This window comes from Zingiber officinale, chromosome 4A (assembly GCF_018446385.1).
Source record: "Zingiber officinale cultivar Zhangliang chromosome 4A, Zo_v1.1, whole genome shotgun sequence".
In the NCBI taxonomy this organism is placed as follows: domain Eukaryota; kingdom Viridiplantae; phylum Streptophyta; class Magnoliopsida; order Zingiberales; family Zingiberaceae; genus Zingiber; species Zingiber officinale.
Window position 1 is genome coordinate 142,593,501 of NC_055992.1, and position 22,913 is coordinate 142,616,413.

At 34.6% G+C, this 22,913-nt stretch overlaps 2 protein-coding genes across 2 annotated transcripts; one reads left to right on the forward strand and one right to left on the reverse strand.

Annotated features, from left to right (window-relative positions):
* Positions 1-2,350: 2,350 nt before the first annotated feature.
* Positions 2,351-12,892, forward strand: LOC121971530 (annexin D5-like). The gene is made up of 6 exons (XM_042522843.1): positions 2,351-2,817; positions 4,502-4,647; positions 5,741-5,959; positions 10,540-10,755; positions 10,846-10,935; positions 12,516-12,892. The coding sequence occupies exons 1-6, from the start codon at positions 2,742-2,744 to the stop codon at positions 12,717-12,719; spliced, it is 951 nt and encodes a 316-aa protein (XP_042378777.1). The 5' UTR covers positions 2,351-2,741; the 3' UTR covers positions 12,720-12,892.
* A 4,774-nt stretch (positions 12,893-17,666) lies between these two features.
* Positions 17,667-22,611, reverse strand: LOC121971531. Its single transcript, XM_042522844.1, has 3 exons — positions 22,248-22,611; positions 19,434-19,671; positions 17,667-18,040 (listed from the first exon to the last, which is right to left on the reverse strand). The coding sequence occupies exons 1-3, from the start codon at positions 22,554-22,556 to the stop codon at positions 17,892-17,894; spliced, it is 696 nt and encodes a 231-aa protein (XP_042378778.1). The 5' UTR covers positions 22,557-22,611; the 3' UTR covers positions 17,667-17,891.
* Positions 22,612-22,913: the final 302 nt, after the last annotated feature.

Consider the following 22,913-nt stretch of genomic DNA (forward strand, 5'->3'; position numbering starts at 1 on the left):
TAAAATTATCATATATATATATATATAATATTAATTGATTTATTATATATAATTTCAACCTATTATTACCATTAATATCATTGATAATAATATTATTTTATTAATTTGACTTAATTTATTCTAGTAATTTTAATCAAATATCAAATTGATTTAATCAATCAATTTGATCATCATATCAAATACTAGACTAAATTTTAAGGGTTTAGTAGGATCGTACTATTCTACGATTTGATTCCGATCAAACAAATTCGGACTCCAAATTGATCTTACGTAGGATTGCGACCCTACAAACTATGCCTCAGACAACCCACGCATAATTTTGATCTCAATGTTGTTGGTAAATTTAGTTCTTTATTTTCATTCGTACTTTTAATTCTAAAAGGGGTGGTATACTTGTTACTATACCTTATCATTTGTAAGAGGCCTATCTCCTCCTTTGAAAAGTTTTTTTCCTGAAAAGGAGATATTTAGTGAATTGTCCACTTGTAAGCGATCCGTGATTGTAAGCCTTGAAGTAGTAGTTGAAGGTTGTGAACCAAGTAAAAATTATATATTATATTTTCATGTTTTGATCTTATTTTTGCTACAACTCTTAACAAGCACTTTTAGCTACATTATCCTTGATTCATTTTCAAACATAAGTCATGAAGTCAGGATCAAAATATTTTACTATTTTTACCCTCTTATTGCCTTTTCTTTATTATTTTCAAGATTATTCATATTCAGAATTTCATGAGTTATTTTATTTTAAATTTCTTCTTTTTCTCTATGTAAGAAAAGATATCTTCAAAAATATATAGTATTCCTTGATTTGTTCCAACATGTTTATTAGGAATTACTGGTTTGTTCACTAAAAAAATGATATACATTACTATTATTGGTATATCTAATAAAAATGTAATCGATTACCTTTAGTCTTATCTAGTGGTGTAATCGAACTGATCCAAACTGAATAGTAAGAGGCTCGAGCTCAGCTTAGTTCATTTTTCCCTAAGCTCGAGCTAGGTTTGAATTCGATTCGAGCTTTAATTCTTAAGTTCATGCTCAGTTCATAATGAAATTAAATAGTTCGCGAGCAGCTTGAGTTTGATTCGAAAATAGCTCATTTAAAAGTTAAACGAGCTTGTTTAAAATAAACGAGTCTCATAATGAACATATTCACAAGTCTCTTAATGAATACATTCACAAACTTCTAAACGAACATGTTCGTGAGCTCATAAATCAAATAATATTAAGCTTGAGCTCGATTCGATAATATTTTCGAGCTCTAAATTAGACTTGAGCTCGGCTCGTTAACTTAATCGAATGAATCGAACAAACTTTTTTTTTTTTTTTCAAATTGAGACCCGAACAGCTCGTGAGCAACTTGACTCGTTTACACCTCTAATTTTATCTTGCTTTGTTATCTTTTGACTTAGGTATTTCCACTTTAGCTAAACACCTCCATATTTTTAAATATTTATAGGAAGACTTAGGACTCTTTCACTCATGAGTTTTATCTTTCCTTTTTTCAGGATTTTATTAAGAATATGATTTGCTGATAGAATAGTTTCCCCCACAAATCATGGAATAAACTCAAACTTATCAACATATCAATCATTTTTTTTTTAAGTTTGGTTCTTACACTCGATAATTTCATTTGATTGAGAAGAGTAAGTGCTATAGTTTGATGAATAATACAACATTCTATGTAAAATTTATCAAATTGATCATCATATTTTCCTCCTCCATACTTAAATTATTTTGATTTGTTTACTAATTTGATTCTCAATTTCATTTCAAAATCAATTTTCCAACAACTTTGACTAAAGATCACCTTGTTAATTGTCCAAAGAGATTCCTCAAAGGTAAAATGGCTCATATATACCAACTACGCTAGAAGCAATGTTTGTTCGAAGCAATTCAAAACACCCCAAGTAACTAACACATGGAGAGATCGAGTATCTGAAAATATGCCAAATTAATTCAGCATCATTCATCTTGTTATTTTGGATTTCTGAGTTGGAGGTGGACTTATTGTTCATTAAAAATGTTCTGATGTCTTTTCTGAAACGTGTCCACTTGTTTTGGGTATCTGGTTATCAAAATTTTGAATTTGCCGGTCGACTTTTGTCACTACGAGAAAAAAAAGAGAATAAATAGCCGATAATCCCTTATTTTAGTTGGTAATCTATGGTCGATAAATAATATTCAAGTGCAAAAAAGCACTAATAATTTTTTAAACAATTACACGCGAAACAAATGGTTGTTAATTTTTTTTTAAAAAAAATATTTGATAATATTTATTTGATCAATAATAATTATTTTTAATGAGCTTAAATTGTAGCACAAGCCGAGGCGCCTGCTTCGTAGTTTCAGAGTGTGCGCCTGCTTCGGAGTTTTTGCCCCCAAAATAACAGCTTATCCAATCTTTGTTCTTGAGGAAATCAAGGACTGGAAGATTCTGTTGAATCCTTCAGCTAGCTCTCTTCCAATCTCTTTTTTTAACCATGCAAGTTCGAATAAAATTCGAATTTGACTCGTCTACGTCAAGGAGGATGAAGAGGAAGAGGAAGAGGACGAGGAAGAGGAGTACTGAGCAGGCGACGACTCCGGGCCTCCTGCCATTTGGACGTGTCCTTCCTCAATATTGACCGGTTGGTGTGGTTGGTAATCAGCAACCGCCTAAAAATGTCTCGTCCTTGCCTTCTTCCGCATCCCATCGGAGACGCGAAGGAGAGGCGATACCTGGAAAAGCGATCATGTCGACGCTGGCCCTTCCCCCCTTCCTCGCTGACCCTCGCCGAGACGCCATCGATCTTCACAAAGCCTTCAAAGGTAATCCTATCATGTTTTGCCCTAACTTTGCTATTCTCATGCCTGCAATCGTCTCCTCCCGTCCACGCCATTTGTTCGGATCTTCCTGTTTCATTTCGGTAGAGTTCTTACTTTGAATGCGATCTTTTGAGTGATTTTTTGCTGGTGGTCAGTTCTTACCTTTGTTTTTGTCATACGATGTTTAAATCAAGCGAATGCTTTGCAAATGTGGCACGGTAGGCTTCTTTAGCATGTAAACTGGAGATCGACAGATAGGCTTTCGTATGAACTAGAGGATGCTCGAAACTTGTATAACAAGGGGTGGTATGATGAATGCCACTAGTGGCTGAGATAATCAGTATGCGAAATGCTAAGGAAATGACTGGCATGAGCTCATCATTTGGTGCATACATCTGGTGCTCCAAAACTTATGCCTCATTTAATTCCTCCATTATTCTTCTTGGAAGTTCGAAAGATGATCCTCAAAAGCCTCTTAATGCTTCTCCGAATGATTTTCATAAGGTGGTCACTGGTGGACAACTCGTCTTCTAATGTCACTATGTGTTGCTCCATCAATTTCACCCGAGATGAAAATGAGCCAGAGGGAGTCCGTGACACGATGAGGATGCAAAGTTGATCCTTAGCCATCATTTTTCTCTGACTTGAATCTCCAAAAGCATGTTCTCAGATAGTGGCATCCAAATTATGGCGAGTAATTGAGTGTTTTGGTCCTTGTAGGACTTAAGAAAAAATAATGTTTTTTTACTTGTCCAAATTTTATGAAAATGAGAATCAAAATTAACACTTGACTGTGGTTGATGCAAAGAGTGCGATGGAAACCTTCACTGGGCAGAAGTGCTATCCTCAGTGAAGATTGAAGTATCACTGAGTATAATCTTGCTAAAGACCTCATCATCACTGCTCCTTTATGCATCTTCACTAAGGGCTGACGTAACCCCTCAATGATTCACATCTTTCCTGATAGGTTTCCTCAACTCTGTGAAACTCTTTCTGAAAGGCCCTTAGTGAATTTCACTTCAATAAAATTAAATCTACTGATTGAAACTTAGACTTCAACATGTTGTTATAGAAGTGAATGAGAACATAAAGGCTTAATCATAATATGCTTAGAACCTTGTGCCATTTGTTTCATCAAATAACTAACACAAACTGTGCATGAGACTTAGCTTCAATAATCTATAATGAAACTATATTTTTTATAATGTTTTATTTCTGGGTAAATTTCTCCTTTGAAAAATGCAATTGTCAAGTTGTGAAATTATTATTTTTTAATTTTTTAGATTTTAGAGAAAATTTCAATTTCTTTTATGCATCCCTATGTGCTTATTGATATGTATATTTTTGTTAGTTATACATTAATAAGCAGGTGGCTGCTACTTCGATGATTTAATAATTGATTTAATCCCTTGAATACAATGGGAAAGTTTGAGGATTATGTTTTTTTTTATTGCCATAGTTAGCTAGTCTTTGGTTCCTTTTGCTTTTGAATTGAAGGTCAATAAATTAAATTTAAGTAAAATTATTTCCTGTTTGTAATCCTTATTTTAAGTGCTTGAGATTTTTTTTATTATACCAAACATTCCAACATTATCTGAATGGAAAGCCCAAGCATTTCTGACTTTAGTTCTGTCATACAGTTTTGTGCATTATACTTACTCGAGTGTATGCCTTAATGATCATACAGGATTTGGTTGTGATTCTGCTGCTGTTATAAATATTCTTGCTCATCGTGATGCAACCCAGCGTGCACTTATTCAGCAGGAGTACAGAATCATGTATTCTGATGAGCTTACTAATCGGTTATCATCAGAACTCAGCGGGCACTTTAAGGCATGTAACAATATTCTTATTGAACATATGTTTTATGAATGCAAGGAAATTCAAGATGATAATTTTGCAGAGTTGCTAAGCTTCGGAATTTAAAATGGATTTTGCTTGTGTAACACACCATACCATGTTTGGCAACATATAAATATTGTTGTTTCAACCAACATCCCACATTTTATGCCTTGTAGATTTGTCCCACGATGGAATAGCCCTCCAAGGTGAGGAGCTTCATGAGAGGTCATCCATCTTGAAATTTCTTCTCAGTAGGCAAACTTAGTTAAAAACTTTAATGACGAATCTAGCCAATTTCTCCAAAAGATGCCCATCATTGAGAGTGCATATTTAATTCATCTAAGACAAGTTACACCCGTAGATTAGATACACTTTTCCTACTTAAAGTATGTATTTTGATTCATTTTTGCCCCTTGCGTTTTAGAAGGCTGCTAGGAGTCGCACCTTGTCTGAATTCTCTGCCTTGAGGATCACTCCAACCCTCCTCATACGGTGTTGTTAATGCTTATATTGCCTTTAGGTTCCTGCCCATCCAATCACATGCAAAATCATCTTATTATACAATATTTGTAATATCAAGCTTCTATTCTATGCTTCCTCATCTTGTTCCTTACCTATTTCCATCAACTCTTTCAGCAGCCTACTCCAGCTTTATACTCTATTTCAATATTTTTCTCATGTCTATTGGTATTCCCTCTCAAATTACTCTCCTCACTATTTTCATCCACTCTGTAATGAATATATGGCAACCTACTCCAGATTTATACTACTTTCATATTTCTCTTGTGCTGGTATTGTCTCTCAAATTATTCTCCATGTGCCAAAAATATATACTCCTACATAAACACAATTTTATGCTGGTCAAAACCAATGTTGAAATTGTTTCTACACGTTACAACTCCACTTTATTTCATAAATCTCTTATTGTCGAGTGTCTCTCTACGTGGGCTAAGTTGGCAACTACTACAAAAGGCTCTACTTTATTTTGTCCCTTGGTGAAGTGAAATTACTCAACGTAGATAGATTTGGCATGTATAGGAGTAGTTTGTCAACATCTAGCAATGATTAATGTCTTCCATTTCAGAAAGCAATGCTTCTTTGGATTCTTGATCCAGCTGGAAGGGATGCAACTGCTCTGAAGCAAGTTCTCAGTGGGGATATGGTAGATCTAAATGCAGCCACTGAAATAATATGTTCTCGAACACCTTCGCAGATACAAACAATCAGACAGATATACTATGCCAAATTTGGTGTTTATCTAGAACATGATATTCATTATTGCACCTCTGGCGATCACCAAAAGGTATTTCTTGATCTCATGATTAAGTTTTCCTTTTCTTTTGTACATTGTAATACTGAAATGATGATATCCTTTTACTGTCTGGATATACTGGATTTATTTTATGTTGTGCTGTGTTAAAAGTAAGCTATTTAATTAAACTTAAGCATCAGTTTCCTATTTCATTGTGTTCTTTTATTTTATGAGATGCCATAGACAATGAAGGATGGTGGTGACAGATATTAGATGAAGGGAAAGTAAGATACTAATTTTTGAAGCATTTTTTTTTTTAAATGACATTTTAGCAAAGGGCACACTCAACGCTTGATATTTACCAAATGGTGCACCTCTCAAAATAGCCTAACATTTTAATTAAAAGGGTGTCCTTCATATTTTCTGACAACTTTCAAAATACTTTGATGACTTTTCAATGGTCAAAATTAATAAGAACACAAATCAATTGCTTAAAGCTTAATGAATCATTTTGACCACTAGAAGGCAATCAATGTGGTTTGGCCACAAAATATCTTCGTCATCTTCTAATGTTAAAATAAAAAAATTAGGGCATGAATGAGCCCTTGACCATCAGACTGCAATGATGGTTTTGTATTATCATTTTGATCATTGAAAGACCATCATGGTGCTTTGACCAAAACACCTTGATGGATTCATATGAAAATCATTAGTGAGGGTATGAATGGACTCTTGGAATCAGTGCAAATACAATGGTGATTTCATATTGTCAGTTTGACCATTGGAAAAGTTGTCACGTCTCGCATGAGTTAGGCTTGTCGTAAAACTAACTTTGATTGTTGCACGTAAACTGCAAGAGTGTCAAAGCAAAATATAGACAAAAGCTTACTATATCTATACTTATGAAGAAACTCTACTAGTGCTATACACTCTTCACAACGATATAATCTGGAGGTCAAAAACTCCATAAGTGAGCATAAACATACAAAGTGGGTATAAGAAAGAAGTGCATGAAGTAGTATAAAAAAGATAGCCCAGTGAAGCTCCTGCCAATGCAAAGTCCCGGAAAAGGATTGGACTACATTGGGTCTATTGTATACAACATTATCCTACATTACAAGAGGTTGTTTCCACAACTCAAACTCGTGACCATAAGGTCACATAGCAATAAGTTTACCGTTGAACAAGACTCCCCTTCAAGTGCATGATGTAGAATATCTCTTAAAAAAATCTAATGAATAAAATAATCAAGATTATCATTTTCCACCAATTAAACCTCGTTAATCTTTTAGCACAAATTTCTCTTTTATGTTCCTCTTAGATGATTTTATCATTTTTTATGTTTTCTATTTTACACTCTTACAAGTATTTATTTTTTAATTTATTAGGGAATCGAACATATATATATAGGGTAGAAGACCCTCAATCTGTCTAATGAAAGATGCATTGTATATATGGATGAACGACCCGCAATCTATCAAGAACGAAATGCATCATAATCATATATGAATTTATAGGGTGAATGACCCGCATCCGATAAAGATGTATCGAATATACTTAGTGTGAACGATTCGCAATCCACTCAATACATAAATGTATCGTGTGTGTGTATATAGGGTGAACCTAGAGATGTATCGAAAGGGGTGAATGACTTGCAATCTACCTGGTGGGGTGAGATAGATATCTTATGCAAAATGGTCAAAGCTTACAAACACACAAAAAGACCAAGGGTCCTTAAGCATAGAGCAATGACTCTATAATATAAATAATTTATTTATTTTAGTAACTCAAATAGGTGGCCAGGCAACTTCTACGTACTAGAGCTAAAGTGCTATACAGGTAGTCACACAACTCTCTTAGAGGATGGAACCGAAGTTCTATACCACAAGTAGTTGCGTAATACTTTCAAAGTGCAAAGCCGAAGCTCTATACTATAATTAGACAAGTAGCTCTTTCAGAGGGTGGAGCCAAAGCTCTTTGATACAAGTAATGCATTCGTTATTTTATTAATTCATTGTACCTTATTCTGTCACACTTTTAGTTTGTAGTTATTTCTCAGAAATCCAATCTGAGAGTATCAATATGGAATAAACAAAATAACTAGAATATAAAAAATTAGCCAATATAGGAGAAGCTATCATGTAATAAGAGTAGGGATGTGATCATAAATAACTTTGTTTCCAACAACTTTATAATTATATCTACTTTCATAAACCTAATCATGCACAACGTAAATAAGATGAAACAAGCAAGAAACCCATTAGATCAAAGACTTAAATCACACCAGTTCGCCTTAGGAAACTCTACTCTCCTTTTATTGGTAGATCATAATATACCCTCGAATATGTTTGCTACAATGAAGGCAAACTTCAAAAATACCTCCAATAGAATCAGATGGGTCCATGTATGTTGGCTGGACTGATACTTGTAGTGTAAGAATAAACCAACCAAAATCTAAGCCACCATTTAGTTATATCGGTCATTTTCTACAATGCTCTTGTAGTGGATTCCATATGCTTGTAAGTAATGATCCCATATCCTTTGGATTTCCTAGTTTCCTTGTCTACAATCACATTGCCCTCAATTTTCTCCGTGCACACCAAAAATAACTGTCCAAAGACAAGCCATGAACAAATAACATGTAGTGAACAATCAAAACGGGTAAGACCTCTAACTTCCTTTGCCACCAAGGGATACTGGTTGCAATTGCAATATTATACATGTAGGAAATTTGGTGCAACCCAATCATAGAGAAACCATAACAGTAATGCACCTAGTTCCAATGATGAATTTGACATGGAGATTAATGATCTTTTCTAAGGAGATCAAGAAGGAAGTCGAATCAAGAGCCAAAATGGAGATTAGAAGTGCTTCTACTCATGGAATCTTCCTCATGTGACCCCTTTGATGGTTAATTGGTTGAAACATAGCACACCATAACAATTGGGCAGTGATAGCCAACTAAACCCATGGATAATGCATTTGAGGATGGAGGAGAGCTTGAAGAGATGATGGCCTTGAAGGCCTTGTAGAAGGAACAACACATGCCAAATGGTGAAGGAAGGCTGAATTGTCGAGGTATGGCGTAGCAAGGAACAATGTGAGCAACGGCACAGTGTGTGATAGTAGCAACAACATTGGTGTGTGAGGGTAATGGCAGCATGTGATGATAGTGGTGGTGTGACGAGAGGAATTTAGAGTTTGCTAGAAAATGAAATAATTCATGCATGGGAGAAGAGAAATGGGGATTGGGTTATTTAATTGTAATTTTGCAAAAAATCCAAACATTTCTAAAAATCACAAACAAGTCCTTTGAAAATTTTAACAAAAGCTACTAAAGTATAAAATTATTTTTACCAAAACATCTTGATGATGCTCTAGTGGTCAAAATCAAAAACTAAATCTACAAATCGACTCTTGTGAGCATCATTCGAAGTTCTTATATTGTCATCTTGACCTTGGAAAGGTTTTTGAGGGGCTTGGTCAAAATACCTTGGTGACTTGTCTATACAAGAATGCATTAACAATTTTGTAATTGTGAAAATACTGATATAGGACCATCATTACATTTATAGTTCTCTTGTGAATCTATTTATACTCTTTGATTTGGCCACTAAAATGGTCATTAAGCTGTTGTGGTCATAACACCTTGATGGTCTTTCAGTAGTCAAATGATAACATAGACCATCATTGCATTCATGATGCTCTCAAGAGTTCAATCATGCCCTTACTTTTTGTTTTTGATTGCCAGAAAGCATCAAAATGTTTTGGACAAAATAATTCGATAGTCTTTCAATGGTCAAGATGACAATATCAGCAGCTTCCAGGAGTCTACTTTTTAATTTTGACCATAGGATACCATTGCATGATGCTTTCAAGGGTGCATTCATACCTTTGCTTTTTAATGTTGACCATCAAAACACCATCAAGGTATTTTGCCCAAATACCTTGATGGCCAAAATGACTTAGACCTCCATTTGATTCATCGTACTGTCAAGAATCACAGTGAGTTTGACTATTAAAATGATATGAAAATATTTTTAAAATTTGCATTAAAATATGAGGTGCTCTCTTTTAATTAAAATGCAAGTTATTTTGGGACTGAGGTGTGACCTTTGGTAATTCCAACTCGTGGTGCAACCTTTGGTAAATACCAAACCTTGAGTGCGCCTTCAAATGAAATTCAGAAACCTAATCAATTGCATTTTTTTTAAAAAAATGACATTTTTAAATAAATAAAAAATTCCCATGGAATGGATTTTCTCCACACCTCACTTTATCATTCAAATCTCTTGAAAAGAATCTGACCTCGATCATTTACTGTGGGAAAAAGAACAAACACTTTGTTGCAAAAGAGAAATACTTTCTCTATGTTAACCATAGCTGTTCTTGCAAAAACCAGAACAATGTTTGCTATGTTGTTTCTCCTAGTTCCATCTACAAACTTGGATGATATCTAATACAATCCTATTCTTAGATGTTTTCTTTAGCTGTCGATATTGTAACTCGAAATTGAATTATACTTTTATACTTTAATCATCATGTTCAGTGATTCGTATTTAACTAGAATGCAGAAACATAGAACTTTTCTTTCATGTCCTTTTGAATTCAAAATGCTATTCTGTCTGTAGCTACTGCTGGCATATGTTGGACAAGTACGCTATGAAGGACATGAAGTTGATCCTCATATGGTATCAGAAGATGCAAAGGATCTATACAAAGCTGGGGAGAAACGGTTGGGAACAGATGAAAAGACCTTCATCCGCATTTTTAGTGAACGCAGCAGGGCGCAATTGGCAGCTGTTGCTGCTTGCTATGATCATACCTACAAGAACAAGCTGAAGAAGGTTGTCATTTTTTTTTCATTGGCTTTGACCCCATTTTCTCTATTAATGTTCTTCGTATTGGGCTATTGAGAAAACTTTTCTAAAATATAGGCCGTGAAGAGTGAAACATCTGGACCTTTTGAATTTGCTCTTCTGACAATTCTCAGGTGTGCAGAGAATCCTGCTAAGTATTTTGCCAAGGTACGGATTTTCTCAATTTGGTCTTGTAAAGCATGATATCAGTAAGATCCCACCTCTCATAGTTTGTGAAATGTGCAATTCTTGCATGGTATGCATGGATTGATTGAATATGAATCTAGTAAGTAACCTTTTAGGAGTTTGTTTTTCGTGCTAATTCTAGTGAACTTGTCAAAAGCACATTTAAACCATCCATAAAGGATTGGTACTTCTGTGTGGCATCAAGCTTGATTCTACTTACTGGAAATGAAAACTCAGAGGAAAGGGATTCATATACAATTACCATTAGGTTTTGGTGGATATAGTGAGTTTAGTCTTATTTTTGATGGAGAAATTGGTGCATTTGAGTGATTTGAGGTTTTTGAAATAATTCTAGAATTTTTACAACATGTTTATGTTTGATTCACAAGAACACTTGGTCCATGTCTAATGAATGGTAAAATCATTCCTACATTTGGTCACAAGATGAACCTAGAATACTACTTTTGATAGAATTGTTATTTTCCTCGATCCTTTTTTGTGAATCCTAACGTTATGAATAATAGGTTGAAATTGTTATTCAATGGATCAAACTAAGATTTATCCATGTGACACTGGAAACAAATTTAAAAATTCTCATAAAGCGAGAAAACTTTATGACAACTAAAACCATAATTACATGAAGGGTGGAGATGCTCTTTTATAGAATGAATAAACTACTCCTAAAGGCAATGCCTGATTGACTAGTTTCTAATAGAAAGTAAAGTATAACAAACTTGGAAAATTTTAAAACTCAAAATATTTACAACCCTAAAATATGTTCCATTGTATTATTCTCTCCCACTAAGAAAAACTTAATTTTATTAAGAAAATAAGATAATCTAATTCGCTTTGTAATATATTGACTAGTTTGTAGTGGGTAGTTAGGGGGCACCTCGGAGAAGGTAATTCTAATCTTCTTGTTGGATCTGATCTCAACAAATATCTCCGGAGTGATCTAATGAAATTTGTCGTTCCTGATACACATTATCTATATCATCTATATTTGTTAGTCCCTGCCTACGAACTAACTACTTTTGAATGCCTTCTTAGCGGTTAAGGCATTGTTTATATATCAACTATGCTTCCAATTTGAGGAGTCTCGACATTCTTGGCTAGACCTATTAGACCCAATAGGTTGCAAAACCCAACATTACCATCGTTTAGACATGAAGTGTCTCGACATTTTGTTGTATCTTATTACATGAACCAGTGGAACAATGAAAATAACTTGGTTCATGTGGAACAATGAAAATAACTTTAGAATCAGGCGCAGTGATTAGTATCATCAGTGTTTGATGATGCTACGATTAGAATTTCTACATGCAACTTTGCCGAGTAGAACTAGTTTGAATTGAACTTTACTTTGAAGTTACTGGGATGTGTTACATTACTTCATTTGTTGGAATTATAAGTGACTTAATGAAGATAGATGAATCAACAATCTTGGTATTTTACCCATCATCGATTCTTTGAAGACAATATTTTACTCTCGATCTATTCTTTGATGACAATGAAATCTGTCTCTTGAATGGCGATGCTGATCTAGAATTGGTATTTTTCAGGTATTGCGCCAGGCAATGAAGGGTTTAGGTACAGATGACAAAACACTTGTGAGGGTTGTGGTTACCAGAACTGAATTGGACATGCAATACATAAAGGCCGAGTACCATAAGAAGTACAAGAAACCCCTTCATGATGCCATACATTCAGAGACATCAGGTCATTATCGGACTTTTCTCCTTGCACTTTTAGGCCCTCACACCTAGTTGATTTCTGAGTCAGTCTGCAAAACGTGTGAAAGTTATTTGGCCTAAAATATGTTACGACATTTAAAATTATACAATTTTATTTCCATGTATGTCAAAATGATATATCTATTTTGGCTTTGTTTAAGTATAAACTTGTGATAATTTGGAATGTCAATTATCCTTCATTGAGCATTCTGTGATTTTCCTAAGTAGCATGTAGGCGAGTTTATGAGAGGTGGCTTCCTTCGTTTGGCAAGTAAATGATTGAACTTTAATGATGTCTTTGTTTGACACACAGACTCTAGTCTCTTGGAGTTGTTCCACATTCACAATCGTCCCTAAGGAATTAAGATATTGTTATATCTTTAGTTGGTGGGTACTTGAGGACGGAGGCACTCCATGATTGGTTGTCATTGAATATTAGAGAGGCTTCTTGAGTGTTTCATATTTTAGGGTGAAATCGAACGATCACTAGTTTGAAGTTTACGAAGAAGGTTATATATATACAAGGTGTTGGAGACGTGGGAAGACTGCTGAAAACTCACTTTCGCTCTCTAATACTCATTGTAAAAAGCTTTCATTGTGTTTTCATTTCTTTCTCTCTTTTGTACTAAAACTTTCTACTTTTTAAAAAGATATTGTAAAAGGTTTATCTACCTTCGATTATTGAGAAGGAGGAAATTAGTATTGTTCGTGAGGAGTGATCTACCTTACGGATAGTCATGAGAAGGGGTCCTTGGGTGAACGTTGAGACCATATTAAATCACCAAGCATCATTGGATTACTTTTTTGTTCAAAGTGTTTTTTTCTATTGGTTTTCTATTATGTAACTTGTTTTCCTAGAGATGAATGAATTATGAACGTGTCTATTCATCTCCATCTACCATCTCCAATGATCCTACACAATTGACTCCAACCATATTAACTAAACTTAGTGTCAGTCGACTCCTATCTATGTTAGTGACGACTGAAGATAGTCTAGTTAATTGTTTCTAAAATAGTTGATTGCACTTTTGAAACTGTCAATCATGTTAATTTTAAAATTCATCAAAAATTTCATAAACCTTTGAAAAAAAAAAAAATTTTGCAAAGATATTTTTTCAATACATATATACTTGTAAAAAAAAAAGATTTGCAACTTAGATTATTTCCTCAAAGTTAACTAAATGATTCAATAACTTTGATCCTAAAGTCCTAATTTTAGTTTCAGCCCATTGTATTTGCCAACTCTAAACTAAAATACATTCATGGCATCAATTTATTTAGCATTGCATACAATTATAATTCATTTCCATGCTTTGCCTAGGATTGAGTCTTCTACATGTTCTTGATCATATTGGCGTATCCTATGAACCATTTTAATATCCCAAGCATTTCTTTCTTGGGATCCAAAGACTATGGCTCCCAAATGGCTCATAGAGTTCTCCCTAGAGCTTCCATTATTAGTTACCTTCCTAGGTCCACATGCCACCTTGGCATTGTTCACTCTAAATGGCTAACGCTGCCATAATTATAAAATTTGATCAATCATGCTTTGGGTTTTACCTACTTAGAATGGTTTCTAAGTTTCTTGGACCCATACATAAAGCCTTCTTCTTTAAGTCCTCAAACTTTTCTCTCAAAGCTTAATTTTTTAATTCTAGTTTTTTTTATCCTATAATTGTTATATTGCCCTTGGACATTCCTAGACCTAGTCATGTGCTTACCCTTGTTGGGTTTCCCTTTTAAGTTTTTTTTCTACCTTCCTAACATTAGACAAGGTATGCATATCATGAAATGTTCTACGAAAGTTATCGTGCATATTAACCCTAAATCTATCATGATATTTAAAACCAAACTTTTTTGTAGGTGCATAAAAAAGTATGTATTGTTCTACACATGAAAGTTAAATTCGAATTCAAATTTATCTTAGGAGAGTATACCTTCTTCTTTACTTTTATATCTCTCCCTTGGCATGAACCACCATTTCTCTTCCATTCCCTCTTTGGCTTTTCCTTCTTCCCTACATTTTACTTTTGGTATTTGGTGTGCTAGTGTTCTCTATCTTGGCAAGTGAAGTAAATGCTACGATTCTTCCTTTTTCTTTGCTTTCACTTTTTTCCTACAACTTGGATTAGTAGAAAAAATTTGCATAACTCACCAAGTTGAGAGAGTTTTATGTCCTTTACCTTTCTCGCCTCCATGGCAATTAAAAACCTATTCGTATAATGCCTCTTTTGATTATACCCGAAACATATGATGTGTACTTTAATCTTGACTTGAGTGGAGGTATTTGAGGCTTGAACTTCCAAGATCTCCTCTTCAATCATCTTGGACTTTTCTTCATCCTTTTAGGAACGGGATGCTTCTCCACTCTAAACCCATCCAATGCCCCAATTTAAAAGGCTGTGTTATCGTTAACATTCTCAATGGTTGGCCTTAGAATTTCTTCACCTTGACAACTTCTTCATTTTCCACTTTTTGGATTTGAACCTCCTTCTCCTTGGGATCAAGATCTTTCTCTAAAGACTCCTTACATCTTCACACTCTTCTATCTCATCCAAGGTTCTCTTAGATACAATAAAAAATTTGAAAATCTTGCTATTCTCTGTATAAATTGTATTTTGTCTTTTCATCCCATTCTTTCTTTTGATTTTTCTTTTCTTCTTTTATCTATAGGCCTTTGATACCCCCAAAATATGGTGAGATTCGTTCCATGGGTAAGCATGTGCCAATGCTCCACCAATTCTTTCCAAAATTTAAAGTTCATACATTGGAATCTCATAATTAATCTTATCCATCTTTTATACTTGATACCACTTGTTATAGTATGTATGATATATTAATTCTCGATGGGTGCATGTCCTCAGGAAAAAAAAATCTCCCCCACCCTCTAATCAACTTGGCGGTTGGCTATTAATTAACTCCGTGATTTACCTCCCTTCATATAACTTGAGAACGGGCTATGAGAGATGTCTAGGATAAATATAATCATCTTTTTACTATAATGTATGATATAGAGACAGATACATTAGAGAGAAGGGTGAACAACAATTAAATACCTACCAATACACTTGCTATTGATCTAGCAACGTCACACAAGATTAGTACAATGGAATACAAACGTAAATTAATATTACATAATTACTAACATGTTGTTTGGTATTTTCTTGAATTCCCACTAGATTAGTACAATGGAATACAAACGTAAATTAATATTACATAATTATTAACCCGTTGTTTGGCATTTTCTTGAATTCTCACTGATCCATTGATGGATCTCTCCTATAAAATGTCTGTAACTTTTTCATTCTAAATCAACTACTACGGACGGTGAAAAAAAATCTCGTGCAAGTAAATATTACAATAAAGAATAAAACATAAGAATACAAGATTTAAATAGATTTTGACAATCTAGGATTATCAACATTGAAACCCCCACAAACTCCTCTTTTTATGATCCTTCGATACTCATTGTCCATCATTGATCATTTAACTTATTTGAACACATTAATCGACCGATGTACAATAATCATTGGTAATTGATCATTATTGAGCGGTAACAAATCTTTCTTGCTTTCAATCATAGTATTAGTCAAATAGATCCTGCATCTGCTCTCATGAATAAAATATTTCTGATAATTGACTTCTCAACCTAAGTTGATTACCCAATCAATTGCTAATAGAATGTTTTTGTTTGTTTGCTCCTCAACCTAAGTCGACTCTCTAATTGACTTAGCATTGATTTACTGCATTCCCCACTAGTTGATTGGGGAAAAAAACATAAGTTGATCCAAACCACAAACCCCGCAGTTACATCCTATCGATTAAGCTATTTTAAGTTGAGTTCTACCTTTGCATCTTGACTTTGCTCCTCAATCATTTCTCGTTTGGTTACTTGGTCCCATAGATGTACACAAGTTCTCGGTTCATCTCCACATGTCATCTTTCATGTATTCACCTATATAATGCACCTCCATTAATTGTCATCTTTGCTACCTCCCCATGTCATCTTTCATGTCTTTACCTATATAGTGCACCTCCATCAATTGTCATCTTTGCTACCTTGATACTTCTTATCCTACAATCCCTCGGATATTCCATCTCATCCTTCTCCAAACTCCATGACCTCCAAACCAATGAGTGTGTCATCTTGGTTATGTTAAATCATCATCCATAATATCACTCGGCCTTATTGAACATGAGCTCCCGAGGCCTCATGTGTATTTATGCAAGTCTTTACATACTCAAATACATAATCACAAGACAATTTAACTTAAATTATTTCTCCAAATATCAAAGCCATCATTGCACAGAAAGGATCAATATCGACATCAATGTCAATAAATCAGCAGAATCTTTTTATGCTTAGCAACTTGAACCTCGTGGACAACATTTTTATGTTTGGAATCTTGTCTACCCCACTTGAGCATCAGCTCAAATTTGATATAGAAATCCATAAATCAACTCTCGTATTTGCCAATTAACATCAACAATTTCTTGATAAGAACGTCAACAAAGTATTCATATCAAACAGATCTATAAACCATTCGGCCTTCCTCCTGTTGTAAATCTAGTTGGTAAATAAGTTCCTCATGACAACATCAAACTCTTCAAATAAAATAAAATTTCAAATCCAAGACCACAAACATTAGCCAAAAAGATATATTTGTTTAGCTCTCCATTTGTTAACATTTGCTTATGCATACATATATGGTGATGATTGTTAACATTATCGATTGAATTAGCTATATTGTTAATATCTACCGGTGAAGTGAAGGTGATCTCACATTTTAAAAATAAATCCCGTGTGTATTCTAATGCAATAACACAGCCACAATTTTTAAGCTCCAACTTCAGTTAGTTTTTTCCTTCTGTGGCTTTCTAAAATATTTGAAAGACCTAGAATTCTCCGAGGACATCGGAGTGTATTTTAACAGTGGTATTAATAGATTTTTGCTGCTAACACCGCAATAGAATACAAAATACAAAAACAACCATCTTATGATATTCACAATAACCGTTTGGTTCAACAGAGAGTTCTTACCGTGTGACTACTAAATTCAACCAATCAACTTGGGTGCAATACCTGCAACACCACAGGCAGGTATGAAAACAGTTCACCAAAGTGGCGCTTATCTTACAAGCTTTTATGCATAAACCAAGGGGAGTCATAGCTAGGATAGGGATGTTTACAAGTTCAGTTTTCAGTTAATCTCTTTTCGATGCTAAATCCCGTTTTGCCTGCCAAGCAGTTGAGTATGCAGAAATAGCAGAGCTCGTCATACTCACAGATTTCTTGGTGAGGTTCACACTTTTTTTAACAGCAAGCCACACAAGCCAGAAGAACGCAATCCATCCTGCCACAATTTATACCATGGAGTGTCTATATATCGGAATTGCGAGTAGAATAAAAATCCAGTGGCAGAAACATAAGCTAACAAATAGGTTATATATTTTGTAATTAGAAAGTAAAAAAGTTGCAGAAAAATAATCATGCTTCACTCAACTATATTATTTTTCAAAAAAATCTTTTGAAGCTAACATCTCCTGCTTGTTGCACATTTCCTACATATCAAACATAGAAATGAGACAAAAGTACAATGATTCTAGCCAGTGTTCCAACTCTATTCAGTGAACTAAACAATGTGTCCACTGAATAACTTATTAAATGCTGACCAAATTTCAGATTCAACAATCCGTAGAACCATTTTAATGACTACGAACCAAAAAACCAAAAAACCCAAGTTAAATACATCCTAGTTAACCAAGCAAAAACGTTAGATTAAACAAAATAACGAAAAAAATTAAACAAAGTTCGGAAGTAAACAACAAAATTAGTAAGATCTAGCTAATAGAATAAAGAATGGATCATCGAAATACAGAAAAAAAAACTTTAAAAATTCTGTGCTCTTCTTATATTCCTCTTGGGTTTAGGATTCTTAGGATAGAACGTACACACACAAAAAAAAAGAGAATATTGATGATGCAATATCTTAAAAGAGATTTCAGATGGTAGGTCCACTACATAGCACATAGGCAGTAGACTTGAAAATAATATTATAATAAAATAGGTCAATATTGACATCCAAAATGACTAACATAATATAATAAAATAGATTAATGAATACTAATAAGTTTACAATCACAAGTAAATAAGTGATAACTCATAAGTAACCAAATAACAAGACAAAATTTCGTATTTCAAGAAAATACATAATACAATAAAACACATTAGTAAATAACAATATATATCCATCGAAGTAAGATGTAAATAAACACATTAAGATGTAAATAAACACATGACATTCATTGCAAAATAACATATTATAATATAATATAACAATAAAAAAAAGTCAATAACTAGTGTCACACTACAATATCAAAATCCAAAATGTGGCTTAAAACTTACAATCAATGAATTTTTATGGTTAGTCTAGTCCTCTTTAGAAGGAGAACAACTCTCAAAAAACCCTTGTTAAATTTCTCATCATTACCCTCCTCACTTTATTTTTTTTATAAAATATTCCAAGACTTGCAGAATAAAAAAATTAAGTTAAAAATTATTAAGCATTCCTGCATGAGTTACCTCAGAATATTTATAAAACATTTAAGTAAACCTCCATAATTATCAGTACTATTTTTCTTGCTATTCAATTCACATTATTTGGTGATGGTGGAAAGAGTTTGGTTTATCCTTTAGGATTTTAAAATTACACTTACAGTCAAGGCTAAGAGGAATTTATTGCATACCAGTAGCTACAAAGACTGCTATGATGGCTGAGATGGTTGTTGTGGAGATTATGAAAACTGCAAAGGATAATGCTCCAATATATATCGCTGTTAAGCATGCAAAGAAGATAGCCAAAAAACCACCAGCAGCCGCCAAGGACAGCAGTAACGAGATAATAATAGCATTTAGTGTTGCAGTGACCAAGAAACAAAAAAATATCAGCAACCCTGTTAAAGCCAAAAGAGTGATTGTTCCAACCTGCCATACACAAAAGAGTTGGTAAGTGGTTTTCAATGTGCAAATGTGAGAACTAAGCATATTAATTGTTATGGCGACAGACTCAAATAATCAGATCACCAATGTGACAGAATTAAGTATATTTCACTTATGGTCCTGAGTATCAAAACAAAATGAATCAACAAAGCAAATTTGAAAATTATTGAAACGGTTGGAGTAACGAAAAACAATTAAAACAATTTTCCATTAGAAACTGCTTATGTAAGAGATAGAGAAACTCAAGTATCAAGATTGTCATAAGGGAGTGAAGCATGAAAAATCTTTAATTTGCATAAACCAGATACTTCTGGTGTTGCATTATTGTAATTGTAATCACTATAGTACTTCATAGATTGCAGATTAAGGGTTGTAAATACTAGAATAAGAAGATATGAAAACTTAGAAATTCAGAAGAGAACATTTTCATGTAACTTGCATGCATAACCATTAAGTATATGATCTATAGAAAAACTTCAATTTACATTACTTAGAAATTGAATTTATAAATCAGGTTTTGATTTTGATTTCATTTTTTTAATTTATACATTATATATCATAATTCACAACAAAAACTAATAATAGGCTTTAACTTTATGCTTCCTTCTCTACGGTAGCATCCTGAATGCCCACAATTATCAAACTGCAGAACATGAATGAGTAGGATGGTGGTTCACAGATGGAAGAAACTGGTAGAAATTCAAATTATGGAATCGTTCATGGCAAGATGAAGATGTATACAAAATTGATTTTGAATACTAGGACATGACAAAAAAAATTCTGGTACACCTTTTTGAGGTCCTAGGTGTACTGTTTGAAGTGATAAATGCAGCATCCATGACGGGCTGAAAGAAGTGGAGGTGTGGTTCTCCCTTGACAATCAAAAGTACATTTTAATCCATGAAATAGTAATGAACCATGTGAGGAAGCACATTTGTTATGGAGTTTTTTTTTAACATAGCAAGATAAAACCTCTCCATCTATCAAGAAGACAACAATAAGCCTTCGGGCCGAGCAAAAAGCCAAAGAGAAGTAAGAAAAAGACCAAGCATGGCTCGCATGGCAGGTATACAGATTCAGCCGAACATTCCAGCTCAGTTAAGTATCAGATATCATGTATCAGGTAAGTATTAGCTCAAGCAGATATCAGCTACAGTATCAAGCTCCATTTCTGCAGCTAATTGCAGAAACCTCCCAACCAGAAAGGATATTGGATAAGTTCCAATTTCACATCATTTACACAAGGGCACATACCAGAATCTAATTGAAAAACAGTTCACAAAACAGCTAAACATCAAACCTAGTTTCTGCCAACTGAAGCTTAACACCAGGTACAGATCAGCCTTCAAACTTGTTGCAACATTTATTTAAGCATTGCTGCTCTGAACTCACAATTAGATATAGATTGAGTTCAGTGAGAATATGAAATTGCACAACTGGCAGGATTTCTGTGCCTTACATGACTCAAAAGCACAGCATGATAACCATTTTTCTTGAAGCACTTGTAGACACATTTAAGGAAGCATTTTTTAATTCATAGAGGAATTATCTGACCTAGATGGCCAAAATTTATAACATTGTTCAGAGGATGAAAAGAATATTTATGAGTAAAACAAGATCTGTTACCATAGCATCACTTTATAATCTATAGTTCACTAAATTTTATGCATAGCATGCCCATTCATTGTTTAGAAATTGAATCTTACTGAAAATGATTTGTTAATTTTACTTTTTCAAATGTCCGGATGAAGCTTTCTTCAATTGCTTTAAGCTTCATGATACTTGACTAATGTTAGAAATTGAATCTAGCTGAAAATGTTCTGTTACCTCACTTTTCCAATGTCAGCATGAAGTTTTCTTTGGCTACCTAACATTTCATGATACTAAACTTATGTTCCTATATCAGTCTTATCTTTCTGAGATTATCTAATATTTAGGTGATGTCAATCATTGGTACAATACTTGGAAGTAAGCTAATCAAGTGCAAAATTTGTATCTCAATCAATTTTACCAAAGAGAGCAGACTAGATTTGATCAAATTCAAGGTTTTTAGTATACTATTTGTTCAGCTTTATGCATGTCAAGGGTTTCTATGTCGTGCCACATCATTTCACTAAAAAGCCATAGTTGATTTATCCCCGGTATATTGAGAACTGTCAGACAGCAAAAGTTAAAATGAACTCCAAATATGGAAGCACTTTTTTAAAGTAAAATTTATAGAATTATTTATTTTATAAATGAATTTTTGCAAGAAAGAGGGATTCTAATGGTGTAAGCGAGACTGCGTAATTTTTAAATTCCGTGCAATCATCCTAGACATAACCTTTGCTCATGGATGCAGAAGGAACAAGGTTGAAAAGCATAATCACACTTGATTCGGATACTTACTGAAAAAAGGCTTAAGGAATCTCAAAGAATTTTAGTAGCATTCATCTTTCACCAAATACTCTGGCTTCATCAAAGCATCAAAGATAACACCGTCCAAATTTCTATAGAGTAGAACTGAAAGAAAAGCGAAGTGAACCATCTAATAACATCCAAACTCTACAAGCGCGACATACCGAGATGACGAAGAGGGCGCGGAGGGGGCCGCCGCGGCGGGTCCATAGGCAGAGGTTCCTCGCCGAGTTTCGAGAAGCTTCCTGAAGGCGGGGTGCGGATTCAGAGGCGGATGACTTGATCCGCTGAAGGAGGGCGGGCGGCGGCGGCGAAACGACGCCGGCAAAGAAGTCGCGGAGGACGGAGTAGAGCGTCTCGCCTCCGCCAGAGGTGACAGGGTCGAGCTCGATCTCGATCGAGCCTCGCACGCCTTCCTCGTCGCCATCGATAACGCCGTTGGATCTCTCCTTCTCCTCGCCGTACTCCGCCATGTCGCCGTCTACCTCACCGCCACAGATGCAGAGAGGGAAGACAAGAGAGCGAGATTTATTACAGAAGAGCTCCTCGCCTGGGCTCCACCGACTCACTGGATCGGATCCCGTCACCTGAGGTATCCTGCACCGCTTCTCTTATTTTCTCCACGGCTTCTCTGTCATTAATGATTCCGTTGATGCGTGGCAATATGTAAGCGATGGTTGACCGTATGCGTGGCCAGAGGGTCGATATAAGCCCTGCTAGTCTTTTTGCGTGGTGGCCCACTAATCCTTTTTAAGTAAAGATGATATCATCTCAAGCGGTCGTCCATCCCACGATAATAAATCACGATTAGTGTTTTATCTTATCTTTAT

What these genes read in the sequence shown, in the direction of transcription:
- LOC121971530 (XM_042522843.1), top strand. Translation starts at nt 2,742, where the DNA reads ATGTCGACGCTGGCCCTTCCCCCCTTCCTCGCTGACCCTCGCCGAGAC. An exon ending in ACAAGAACAAGCTGAAGAAG is followed by an intron (nt 10,756 to 10,845) that starts GTTGTCATTTTT and finishes TCTAAAATATAG; the next exon opens with GCCGTGAAGAGTGAAACATC. An exon ending in CTGCTAAGTATTTTGCCAAG is followed by an intron (nt 10,936 to 12,515) that starts GTACGGATTTTC and finishes GGTATTTTTCAG; the next exon opens with GTATTGCGCCAGGCAATGAA.
- LOC121971531 (XM_042522844.1), bottom strand. Translation starts at nt 22,556, where the DNA reads ATGGCGGAGTACGGCGAGGAGAAGGAGAGATCCAACGGCGTTATCGAT. An exon ending in GCGCCCTCTTCGTCATCTCG is followed by an intron (nt 19,672 to 22,247) that starts GTATGTCGCGCT and finishes TGTGTATGGCAG; the next exon opens with GTTGGAACAATCACTCTTTT. An exon ending in AGCAGTCTTTGTAGCTACTG is followed by an intron (nt 18,041 to 19,433) that starts GTATGCAATAAA and finishes AAATTGTGGCAG; the next exon opens with GATGGATTGCGTTCTTCTGG.